General features: G+C 39.1%; 2 protein-coding genes across 2 annotated transcripts; one reads left to right on the top strand and one right to left on the bottom strand. All coding sequences in view use genetic code 11, as the record gives it.

The window, feature by feature from the left end:
* Nucleotides 1–368: 368 nt before the first annotated feature.
* Nucleotides 369–4,116, bottom strand: EGR_06471 (Coiled-coil domain-containing protein; the record flags this gene model as incomplete). The annotated part of the gene is made up of 6 exons (XM_024495720.1): nucleotides 369–654; nucleotides 970–1,277; nucleotides 1,677–1,961; nucleotides 2,168–2,505; nucleotides 3,784–3,932; nucleotides 3,962–4,116. 6 exons carry the CDS (start codon nucleotides 4,114–4,116, stop codon nucleotides 369–371), a joined length of 1,521 nt encoding a protein of 506 aa, XP_024349881.1.
* Nucleotides 4,117–6,545: 2,429 nt separating this feature from the next.
* Nucleotides 6,546–7,646, top strand: EGR_06470 (hypothetical protein; the record flags this gene model as incomplete). The annotated part of the gene is made up of 1 exon (XM_024495719.1): nucleotides 6,546–7,646. The coding sequence occupies one exon, from the start codon at nucleotides 6,546–6,548 to the stop codon at nucleotides 7,644–7,646; it is 1,101 nt and encodes a 366-aa protein (XP_024349880.1).
* Between the last annotated feature and the right edge of the window lie 5,571 nt (nucleotides 7,647–13,217).

Raw genomic sequence — 13,217 nt, 5'->3', positions numbered from 1 at the left:
TATTCCTGCCTTCCTATAAAGTCAGAATAAGAAATAAAGTTATTTTGTGGATTCTGAATATCACAGGTTTTACGAAAAACTAATCGGCGTTTAGTTTTTTACATTAAAATGGTGACGAATATGTTCTTTGCTGAATCGAATGATCTAAAAAATTTGTTGAAGAGTATTGACTTTAATTAAAAATTAGTGAAAAGTGCTGAAAAAAAATGTTGGTGAAAAAGTCAATAAGATGCTACCTATTAAGAGTGGCAGTGGGGAATTTCATATAAACTTGATAAAAGGAGATGCGAACCTTGATAAAAAGGAAAATCATGGGTTTTGCCATGTGTAAAAAATTACTCAAAAACCGAGCTTTTCGTTACATCTAACTAGCTTGATTGAATGAGTGATGGTTCAGCTAAGGACTCAGTAAAGTCGACGAAGGCTTGCCTGAGTTCTTCCATCTTACGATTCTTAGCATCTTCCAAACGTAAACGACGCAGCCGCGCCTCTTCTTCCATTCTCACACCCTCTTCGAAGAAGGCATTTCGCTCCGCGATTCTTTGCTGCTCCTTCTCACATATCTGCTTCTTCAAGTCGTTACAGAACTCCATTTTCATCTTATTGCGCCTTTTCTCTTCAAGTCTATCCTTTTCTATCAATTCCTTCTGGTGTCTGGAAAGATAAATTCCAAAATAAAACTAACCAGTTAGTCCAAATTTATCATTTTTAAGGATGCCCAATCCAAGTACAAAGGGAAGCATGTCGATTCTTAACAACGCGAGAAGATTCTTCGCTACATTATCTACAACGTAACCTATTACCAATGCCCACTTTATTTTCCACAGATAATTTCACCCTAAAAATAAAAACCCGCATTATTTGAAAGGTAGTATTGTTCCAGTTTTCTATCATCTATTTAGTTATTCTCGCTTATGAGCGGAAAATTTCCACAAACTTATCTCTATGTAGTAAGAAATAAAGGCTTACTGTAGAATTCGTTCGAAGTCCACTTTGTTGCGCGTCGCCTCCATGGCAAGAAGACGGGTCTTGTTTTCTTCCGCTCTGATGCGCTCTCGGTTCATTTCCTCCCTGGCTTCCTGAGCTCTCTTGGCGGCTGCCAGCTCCTTCCGGCGCCATTGTCGTTCGTTCTCCTCCATGGCCCGCTTAGCACGCAGAGCGTTCTTCTCTGCCTGCAGATCGATGGCACGTTCCTGTAAGCCCCGCAGTCGGTTCGTCTCTCTCTCCTTCTCACAGCGGATGCATCGCTGCTCCTCCTCAAAGGCCGCCTCACGCTCCTGCAGGATAGGGTAAAACGGACAGAACAAAGGGGCTAGTCGTTTGATTTCCATGCTGAAGTCGTGAACTTCTGTCTCGCAAACTTTCCCTTTTATGCTCTCACACTGGCGAGTGTGACAATATATGTGCGCAAATGCCATCTCACTATGAAAAAAACAAAGTCGTTCCTACAAAACCAATTATGGGAAATGAATTTACTACTTTGACAGTCTTTGTGAGAATACGTCTATGCAAGCATACAAACTATCTGTGATCTTATTAATGGGAGATGTGGATAAAATGCAAACAGCGCGTAAATGAAATACTAAATACTAAGCCCGTTCATGCAACCTTTTGAAACAGTTTTGTGAAGAGGACTCAAACTACAGTACTAATGAACAGACAGCAGTCTAACTCACAGCTTTTGCCTTCTGTTCTTGCATGATTTTCAAATCAAGCAGTCTTTCTTCCTCAGCCTTTTTCAATCGCATTTTGCGCATCGAATCGTTGCACTTATCCAATTCCTCTCTTAGGAGCTGCTGCTTTGTCTTCCTGTCAATTCTACGGTTCATCTCCTCCAGCATCTCACTCGCTATCTTCTTGCGTACCGCCATATTCTCCTGCTCCGTCTTTTCTAGTCTCAGTAAACGCTCCTGCTCATTCTGGTTTATCTGGTTAATTATTTCACATTCTCCCAACATTTCCTGAAAGACAAGGACTACGAGATTGAATGTCGACCTCAATAGCCATTACATAGTACACAGAAGAGAAAGATGTTAAAATCTTCCCATCGAGAACGCTAAATTCATTGGAGGGGAACTAAGGAGGCTTTACATGTCAACGAATAGTTCAAGCAAGTTGTTTTACCTTATCAGATATAAGCTCTACAGAACACTGGACTAGTATTTACCGCTTCTTTTCGTTTCGTCTCAATTGCAGTCTGGATCTGGAGAGCGTTTTGACGGTCCATTTCCATCATGCGATCAAGTCGGTCATTCTCCTCAGCCAATTCCTTCTTAATTTGCTGTTTTTCGAGCACCTGTGCATCGCGAATAGTCTGGATCTTAGCATTTGTAATAGCTGCGTTCAGTTGCTTTATTTCTTCCTCCTCATCCTGGCGCTGCTCCATCGCCTTCGACAGAAGGTATTGCGCCTTCTGCCTTGCCTCTTCCTCCAACTCGTTGAGTTTCTCGTTCGCACGACGCTCCATATCGAGCTTTTTCATCTCATCCTTGCGATTTGTTAACTCTGTCTAGACCATGAAACATGTCACATGGTCAAGATCGAAAGTGATCTTCAACACTAAAGAATAATGTACGACCTAGAACACGAATCCCTGTTGCATCTTAATACAACAGATGCTATAGTTAAAATTTTTGGTAGCTTAGAACTTCACTAAAGTTTTAAATATTCACTAAGTGTGAGCGCTACAATCAACTTTTTCTAAAGCAGACATCTGCTTAACTTTCATCCCTTTGTTTAGCCACTAAGCCACCCAACTTTAAGAAAAACTTTGAATTATTATAACTAAAAACTGCTAAGAAAGCATCAGAAAATTTCGAACCAGTGCATTCTATTTTGAAACAAAGTAGAAATAAGGAACTACTAATTGTCAATAATAAAACCTGTACTTTATTCGTCAAAATTATCCGCTTGACAAACATTTTTACGGTGAACAGAAAGTAGAGGTAAGTGGCAAAACAAGAATTAAAATGGAAAGCAAGGTAGTCTTTACTAAAGCTTTACATTAAACACAGCCTACTTTGTAACCAGTAATTTTACATATTTTAGCCGTGAGTAAAGATCCAGACAAATCTTTCTATCAAGTGGAGGACTCGTCCCTTTCTGGGATAATTCAGTGCACATATTTTATAAGAATTGGAACCTTTAAAATGGCCCAAAAGATCACATTAAAAGCAATAGGGGGGCCAAAGTAAAAACAGCTGCTTCTTTCGAGTCTATTTGAAAACTTTTTTAACATAATATTACATTCACGAATCCATTGTAACTATACAAAGCATTAATGTGCCTGTTTTAAAGCAAAGTGTTTCAAGTTATCCTGTTTTTTATCGGAAACATAAAAATTAGACGTACATACGAATAGAACTAGCGACGGTAACGCATATTATAAAAGTCGAAAACCGCTTGCATAGAACTGCACAGAAATGGTTGTCACATTTGTAAATAAAGTGCCACCTCTGTAGAATTTAGAAACTAGAACTATACAAAAGAATGATTAACTAGGCATTCTTCTTAAATGTATTCTAAAAATGGGAATTGATTTCTAATAAACTAGTTAACCAGTTGGCCTCTGAGTAGGTAAAAACACAAAAAAATCCACACTTTGGTATAATGATCTCTAAAAATTTGGACCTAGAAGTAAAATATGCCATAATCGGTACTCATAAAAAGGAAATTAAGAAAACTGTCCAAACTCAGAGTGAATAGAAAAAGAGGCAAAATAAATTGGAAAGAAGTTGTGGCTACTTCCCAACCCATAATACAATATAAAATACCACTCAATACTAGCCATAAGTTTGTCCTTCAATTCTTTATCCTTTATTTCCTTTTCTTTTAATTCTTCATCAGTTAAAATGCGAGCACTATTACGAATCCGTTCCATTTCCGCTTTTGAAAGAAATATTGACTTCTCATTGATTTTCTCATTTTTGATTCTAAATTTTACGTAAAATCATTCCCCTACATTAGTTCCCTTGTTCGATCTGATTCAGGTAGGAGTGTTTTGATAGTTTTTCCATGTTGCTTCTCAATTTGGCAGTCGGTAGCCCTTCTACGATTGCAGAAAACGTTGACTTTGATGTCATCTCCCCTTTGATTATATAATTTTCGGCGATCCATCATCTAAGACCTTATTAGCTTGAGTATAATTCTACCTTTATTGCTTTAAGGCGTTCTGGCTCGCCAAATAAGCTGCTATCAACCACTGAACATCCGTTTATCTTGCGGTATGAGTAACATCTCGGAGTGTTCGACTTTAAGGAATTTCCATCAACAGATGAATTTGCTTTTGCTTTTGTAGACTAAATACCCATATTAGTAAAATATAAATCAAACCATTATGAGAATGTGTTGCCAAGACGTTTCGAGTCAAGGTCCATAAATGGATGGTTAAAAGCAGCTGAAATCCTACTCGTTATTTGGAGAAGGTATTAGCAAGTTTAACGAGGCACACAAGCCATACTTTTAGGTTGTACATTGTTTTTGTTTCTTGTGGGAAGTAAATTGACACTTTTGAGCACGACTTTAGTACGCATGATCATATTATGAAACATTATTCGAAATTATCAGCTTATAACTATATAATGCATATTGCGCCCTAATGTTTTTGTACTTTATTTTGCATATAACAAATGGCAAATTTTGTGCCTTGCCTCTTAACACAATACATAAAACTTGGGCAATATGTAGTACAATTCGCATTTAGATTCAAAATTTGGCCCACCTTCTTACTGCAGATTCTGAGTTGTTTAGTTCTGAACTTATAGGTCTCATCAATTCTGACCCACCTCTCTATTCATTAAATGTATTTACGAATTAAAATACCGTGACGGATATGCTATGGCATCCCAAGTAGTAGTGAACAGTTCATAACATACTGTTTGCATGTCCTTAAAAGTGGCACAGTTTAGTAAATTAGCAGCCTTGAAAAGTCCTGAGGCTTACCCTAAATCACTACATGCCAAGCGCGTATGGAAATCTGTTATTGAGGTGTAGATATATCGTCCCGAGACTTCCCTGCAGACGAAGGAAGACACAATGCTCGGGCAGAATATATATATATTTAGCACAGAGAAGGTGTTTGGGCTTCTGTCATGGCCCGAAGGCCAGCCCACCCAACGTGGTACAAAAGCTAAGTCAAACGTGGCTCCCCACCAATCCCGAGAAATAAACAATCATCGTGCTACATAGATGTGATGACCACTGTGGGCATGGTCGGCGAACTATGTAGAGCGAGCCCTTCTAGTTGAAGAATATTGCGACGCATTATTACTTTATTCCTTTGCTGCTAACACAAGTTGGGGATTGTATTGTAGTCAAACTATTATCTAGTTCTATGTAGCGTCCCCGGACTCCCTGAAGACAAAAGAAAACAAAATACTCAGGCAGAATATATATTCAGCGCAGAGAAGGTATCTGGGCTATTGGCATGGCCCAAAAGGCCAGCCCACCCAGCGAGGTACAAGGGGGCTAATCCAAAGTACAAAAGTGGCGCCTCACCAATGCCGAGGGATGAACCACTATCGTATTACATCTGAATCCTTACTGTGAGACGTAACACCATATTGCCGAGTCCTTATTTATTTTGCTGTTCCATGGATCCAAAAGTATTCTTATGCGCTTCGATAATTTAGGTAATCCGTACAGTAAAAATATATATGCAACAAAAGAGTTTGGCAACCAATACCACTTAAAACAGGTAGAATGGCCTGCAGATAATCATCAGCTACGCACTCTGAAGAAGGAATGACATTAGCAAGGTTTCCAAGTTTTACCACCGATGGTAGCTGTGTACTATGGTTTTGCGTTTTGACTAAGCGTTTGTGCGTGGACATGCCGCAAACCATCTCTAGGGGGCAATTCAGGCGGGCTTGAGTTTGTCATACTAATTTTTACTCTGCAGATGGCTATAGGTCTATCTTATTAGAATGGATGTTTTATGCGCGTAGTTATTTAGTATGTCATTGCATTTGAATGCGCCAAATATGTAGAAGCAGTTATAAAAGTGCAGATAAATTCGAGAGAGCTTCGAGCATTTTACAAGCACCTAACGTAGGTTGCATCCTTTCGGGGTGTTTATACCCTTTATTCCCTTCATTGTTACCGATAGTCTTGTCTTCCGGGCTTAATGACACCGTTTTCAAGTACTTAAAAGCTTACAGTGCCTCCGAAGTCGCCAAAGATAAAGCTAAGGTCAGCACGCAAAAACTCTTCCTGACCATGAAGGCCAGCCAACAAGGAGTGAGGACTGGGTTTGAGCTAGCAGACTTGATTTGCATTTGCTACTTATTCATTTTATGGTTTTTGGGTTCCTGTGTTGTTCGAATTATTGATCATACTGCTGACCTTTCCTTGTGCAGCGTATTTGTGCTTTCGGTGACTGCATGGACTCAAACTCAACCCATTGGGAAAGTGGCGATCCCCGGTCTTTACCGGATCGAATACGAAGTGATCTGCAATACTACTATTACTCTTGTCAGATGGTTGTTCTTTTCTCACTGCCAGTTAGCTTATGTGGGATCCTTGCAAGTTCTTTTACTATCTTTGTAATGTCATCAAATAGGTATGCGCATTATCGGTGCCTTCTTGGCTATATCGAAGTTTTTTCTGGACTCCTTGTCAACATAGGGGAATTGCTCTGCTTACGTGTCCCCCTTCTACTGCCCACAATTGCCACCTACCATGTGGGCACCAATTATGAGGGTCCTCTGAGGCTATTTGATCCCATGTCCCATGCCGGAGCCAGCTGCTGCAAAGCACTCGCCTTTGTGCGGCAATTCTTTAACACCTTCAGGTCAAACCTCATGCTTGCCACATGTATTCACATGGGATGGGAAACTATTCAGCCGCTCAGCACCTTTACGAGTCTGTGTGCTGTCTTTCTAACTGCTCTACTGTCCTCTATTCCGGTCCTGATTCTCACTGACCACTGGAAAGTGTGGAATCTGACAATCTGCGATTTTAACCAACGAATACACTCTCTTCTTCTTGCCTGGACGAACGTGCACTGCATCCTCTATTGTGACAACCTAGTTTCCCTTTTGATAGTTTTTACTCTCGGATGGAAGGTAAACGCCCTTCAGCGTCAATTCGATGCGAGTTCCAGGTATCTTCGTAACACAATGCATAAGTCTTCCTTCATGTCAGCTCTATTCACTGGTCTCAGCTCCAAACTAAAATCAACTAGCGAAAGACTCGTTCTTCTCTCATACTACTGTCGTTTTGTAGCAACCTTTAAGCTGCTTTCCGTCATTGCGAAACTAGGCGTTTTCTTGAGCAATGGAAAATTGGCGGTAACACCCTTGGATTATACTAGTTTCTGCCTATGGAAGGCAACAGTTGACAATTACGCCTGTCTCTTGGATGTGATATTATTAATGTTTGCACCTGTGTGGTGGTACTGCAAGAGTATTCAACTGAGAGCTACAGTCGGTTGGAATTGTTGCCAGGAGCATCTTAACGATACAGGCAAAGTAAGACGTATTATGCCTCCAAATGAAGTTGTTACCGAAGAAGAAGGGAAAGTGGAAGCGATTAGGTTTTTCAGCGAAGATACTACAAGACAAGTTATGAAGTACAGGGAAAGGTTTCTCACAGGATCTAAAGAGTTTACGCGTCCGACACCACTACAATTTCATCGTCAGCGATAGATAACCCTCTTTACTTAATGACCTTACAATACTTGTGAGTGTGTAAAGGGATCGACAAGTAAATGTTATTGGTGATAATAAGAGCCTTAAAGCTATTGCAAGTAATTGTCCAAAGGCTAAATAATTGTGGTTTTTCAGTATTTTTTAATGGGGTTATAAATTATGGCTTCTTGCAGAAAGATTGAGATTCTAATCCATGTAGCTAAAAATGTGTGACCCAAAACAACGCAAATACCTTGTAGTAATCATCTGTGAAATAAAAATGTTGTAATAGCGGGTTGATGCTCAGAATCACGTTGGTACATCAGCGGAGTTGTTCATTGTTATTACGACTTTCTGAAATTGGGTATCTCACATTCGTGAAATTCAGGCAGGGAACGCTTCAACAGCTAGAACTGCGGATTGAACAACGAAGACAGGCGATGTTTTGCAAAACCATGTTCGGCCTAATTTGACGGCCTTAGTGAATAATGAAAGGGCAATGTCTCGTCTCCCAGTGGAGAGGTTAGTAGAATTTTAGTGGGATAAACTATAACTGCAGTTAGTTTTTTTTGCTTGAAATAATTGAAAAAGTGGTGGAAAAACCTTAGTTCAGAAAAACCGAGATGCCTACTTTGAAGACGCTTAACTAACGATACAAAGATTGCATGCAAGCCATGGTGGCATGGAAGATGATGTCTTTAACGGGGTGCATTATACGTATAGTGAATTTTGTTGCTGGTGCGTAGTCAAAGGGCATTACTAATTAAAAATTAAGCACACTTATCATGGCATGACCGCCCGCTAAGTCTACATTGTTTAAACCAAAAAACTTAGAGAATGACTTTTACTGAAAGAATGAGCACATAACCTTTTAACTTACAAAGCTAGTAACCTGATGAACTTGGTCTGGAGGAGAAGTAATGCGGAAAGACAGTCTATCTTCAGCAGCGTTCGTGACTCCACATATGCTAAAAAAATATAGATGGTAGTATTATAGGTCCAAAATCACAAGACGTTTGTATTTGCTCCCAAAGCGTCCAGGGCTGAAACAGCTTATATCCTTCAGGTGGAATGAAATCGAAATGCTGCTTTATCCAACAATTGTTTCGGCAATAACGCGTGTGTTTGAAAACGCTTATGAGCCGAAGTAGTTGACAATTACCCGGCCTCGAAATGAAGTTTTGACTACTTGTTTAGTCCAAGTTGCCCATTACCACATTAAGCTGCATATCCCAATAAATGCGACTAAAGGTAACACCACGAACCCTTAATAATTGTTACCAGTTCAAACAGAATCCATTTACAAGCATAAAAGTAACTCCAGAGGACAAAAAATATTTGATTATTAAATTGAGGCTTAGCTACGCGGGACAGTAGCGAGAGCTTTTTTGCCAGACGCTATGGGATTTCCTTAAGGCATTTTGTGATGAAATACTAATGGGAAATGCTTCGATCAAAATAGTGCGAATAGCGACGCTTTTGACATTTAATTTTGGTTTCCTAGCACGTTGTTTAAATTAAATATGTCATTAAATCTATGAATGATGATGATGAATGGGCTCAAGGGGAAGTCGACTACCAAGTTTTTGTTGTGTTGTAATCGTCGATTTGAAATAGCGCAGAATTGCGCCTTATAATTTTGAACACAATCAATAGGGTTAATTTGTTAAAATTCATTAACCAGTAATTCGCACTTGTTTCATTCAGAAAATAAGCATCTAAGATCAAAAGACCAGCCATTGTTCCCGCTGAACTCGAGAGTGACTACCACAGCGCCTTTTCTCAAAAGTAATGTTCTTTTGGGCATAGAATACATAGACTACTGATTGTTTACGAATTCCACAAATAGGTTCAAGCCATGCCGAGTTAATAATTTATTCTTGTAGGGCTGATGCAATAAATTGCGGTACATTGTGTAAGGGTCATACTACTGGAAAATGGGAAAAAATGTCGGAATCATCGTCCTCTTTTAGATATCACATAGACAGGCTAAAAGTAATCAAGTCGAAATGATTTAACTTGAAGAACATCATTGTACAAGTTCGAAGTTATCATTATTAGCATATTCTTTAAGAAAGAAAGTAAGTGTGTAGATAGACTTGGATGGAAATAATATAAAAGTTTTTGTTATATCATACGATGTAGAAATGGGAGTTGGCACATGTATCACATCGGAACCAATCTATCAGCCCTCATGTAATGCTAGGTTACATGAGTTTGTAAAAGAGAATAGACCATCAGTGTACTGTACCACTAATATTTAACGCTTTAATCGTTTTTTTAACCCCTAGCTTTAATGGTAGGCCACTTAAGGCTCCGCCACTGTACCTCCACCCGGCGGCCTGGCTTCTAAGACATGCAAACCAGCGGGCTCCCAAGCCCTTCTGTACGTCGGCAACACATACTCTGTCCGAGTATTATGACTTCTTTCGTCTTCAGAGAAGTCTCGAGAAGCTACATCAGTGGCACTGCTGGATGATAACCCATAGTGATAAGAGAACCTGCGATGACCCATAACAGATGAACTGAACATGATGTTTTTTTACTGCAGCTACCCCAGTTCCGTGGTCTTTAGGAAAGCTATTGAAGACTGAAGCGACACCAGTTGTAAACCATCTAAACAAGCTCGTTCCGGAGCTATTTTTTCGCAAAACACATTACAAAGTTAATTTTTAAAAACCTGAATAAAATGATGTTCACTATCACATGACAAGTTATCAAGCGCTTCCTAAACCCTAACATAGAGATACTATCATATTCCAATTCTAAGCACTTCCCTTATCCAGGATTCTTCTCTTCAAGGTAAATGTATTTTCATTCGCCTTTGTATATTTTCTCTAAGCTCCTAGATGCTCTTGCTACGAAACAAGTAGTGGTATATGTTAAACAGGCTTAGATGTAATACAGGTTGGATGCGCTACCTGGAAGTCAGCTGAACTATACAGCCTAGTGGATGGTCACAAATCCAAGTCATTGTGGGCGGAAAAAACTGTAATGTACAGAATTTTTTGAACATAAATTTTTCATGCTAAACTTGAACTCTTAAGTAGCCTAAAGCTCTTTGTTTGAGAATACGGTTGTCAATCTTTTAGAGTGTCCAAATTCAAAGCCCACTCCTCTGTTTATTCATCCAATTTTCTAATTACTTACCAAGCTTTCCTTTAAGCAACTTCAGAAATTTGTCTGCAATAACGTACCTCATTCGTAAGAAGGCAATTGTAAAGTAATGATCAATGCTTTATTTAATAAACATTTTCTCAGTCATATTTTTTTAGGTAAAAAAGAAATCACTTGCCTTATTGCTTGAATTGATCTACACCGTTTTCTTAACTGACAGTTGGCACATTGTTTTGGCAACACGACTGAATATACCGTGGTTCCCATAACCGTTCCAATAAAAGCTTTTGCTTAACTGCCCATCAGGGGAAGAACATAAAATACCTGTATGCATCTTCCAACCCCACAACTGTTGAGGGAGTCTCTTGGGTGAAACACAACAAAAATAAAGTTTAATTAGGCATTTATCAACGCTAAGATATACTTGTAGTTAAAACTATTTCAATCTGGAGCACACACTTCTTCCTGCTTAAGCCAAATCCAGAAAAGGATTTTCAATCTGGCATTCTTGCCAAAACTTCAAATTGTTGGCATTTGAAATAGCTCAGGCAGGGTGTAGTGCTTTTTAGGGTGTAAGGGGTAAATACACGTTGGCTAATTGTGCAACCCGCCTCCTGTATTGAAGCAATAATGGTCCGAAAAAAGAATATTGAGAGTTTTCTCTGTAATCGTCATGACATTTAGTTGAAGAACGTCAGTAAAGAGGCCACCACCACTGAATAGTACCAGTTGAATTAATTGGTGTCTTCAGAACCACTCAGACAGAATGGGTACAAAGCACACTTCAGCATAAGGCAGGTGAGGCTTTGTTACTCATCACTAATTTCGACTTATGAAGGACGATTAATATTCTGCTTGGATGCAGCGACGGATATGACATGCTACACTGTCCAGCAACCTATTCATCAGATCTCCCTTTTGAAACCGAAGCCAATATATGGCATTGCCAAAGCATGCTAAAAGTCCAGTTTTTGCCTAGACAAACACTATATAGCACTAATACGTACCTAGCCCGTCCGTTCACGGGGCTCTTTTAAGTACTTTGCAGCAAAGGGAAAGCACGTCAACATTTTGGATTTCTCTTCACTTTTTGCTAAATTGAATGTCTAATTAGACATTTCTATTTTTAAGCACTAAGAAGAGTAAATGAATCAAAATATTGTCAGGAACCCTTAAATGCCTTTACACATCATGCACGATTAGCACATTTGGTACTAATGTCAAAAATGAGCGGTATTTGTGATTCTGCTGCAGCGCTACGGTAAATATCAACATCTTGACTGCAGTTCGCATTACCTTTATATAAAAATGTGGCAACTCTAATTAAAACATTTAATGAAAATTAATAAATTGCAAGTGTCTGGCAACACATTTAATACAAGCAAAGTACTGTCTGATTGTACCAACTTTGTCTTTTTTTTGGGAGCATCCGTGATTCCTTTTCTCGACGTTTGGTTGGGATCCTACGGCACACCTAGCGTCAAAATAAAACTCATTCCCAATTTTTAGTGACATCAGTGTCATAAGTCATTAGCAAAGGACAGGATAAAGGCTCATTAAGGGAACAAAAGTAAATTTGAGAAAGTGCTCTGAATGTACTGATTTCTCGGGTCAAAATAGGTGATAGCCTTATTAAGCATCAATTATTGCTTCAAGTTCTTTAATTAATGATTCGTGTGTATAACCCCTTGGACTAGAGCGGAAATGGGTATCAGACATGAAAGCAATGTACGTTTTTAAAGTGTGGTGTGGCCAACTGTAGGCCTGTGGGAGACAGAAACGCAACCACGCAGCCTAGGAAGGGAGACTGTCTAGTACCTGTACTTCTTACATGGACATGTTAAGAAAAACACAGGGTGGATGGCGTTTTCGCCTCTCGGTCCAAATACATGAGGGTTTCTGGCGATCTATGAGATACATCAATCAAATCAAACAAAGAAGTTCAAGTGGCACTTCACTTCAAAATTTAGACATCGCCTGGCACTATCTAAACAACAAGTTCTTACTTATTTACACATACTTAGGTGGCGCAATAATTCAAATGCTGTGAAAACTTGAGGATATCAATTTGTTGTTACGAAACGAAAGCTTAACTATTAAAAGCCCGGCTTTGAAATCAAGATGGGAATTTAAATAAGCTTACTAAAATCTACAAAACACATTGGAACGGCACAACCTCACAAGGAAGTTTGGGTGCAAATTATGGTTAAAATATTCTCTATAACACATATAACTTCTATCAAACTAGACCCAGGTTCTTAAAAAAGAAAGTACGAATGCGGCTTTCAACTGCGATGATGTAAGGGAAATTGTCTCTATCTTTTGGCCAAGAATGTTTTTTTGTCCGGAGGTGAGTCATCCGCACTACTTTCCAACTTTCCAGATGGAGTTTTACGGGATACGAAGCTGGCAAGGAAAATAAGTCTTAATTTTTCTCTGATGTCGTTTTTAAAACAATAAGTTTTTTTAAAC

This window comes from Echinococcus granulosus, assembly GCF_000524195.1.
Source record: "Echinococcus granulosus chromosome Unknown EG_S00057, whole genome shotgun sequence".
Taxonomy (NCBI): Eukaryota; Metazoa; Platyhelminthes; class Cestoda; order Cyclophyllidea; family Taeniidae; genus Echinococcus; species Echinococcus granulosus.
Note: the sequence above shows the minus strand (reverse complement) of the source record. Positions and strands in the feature narration are given on the sequence as shown.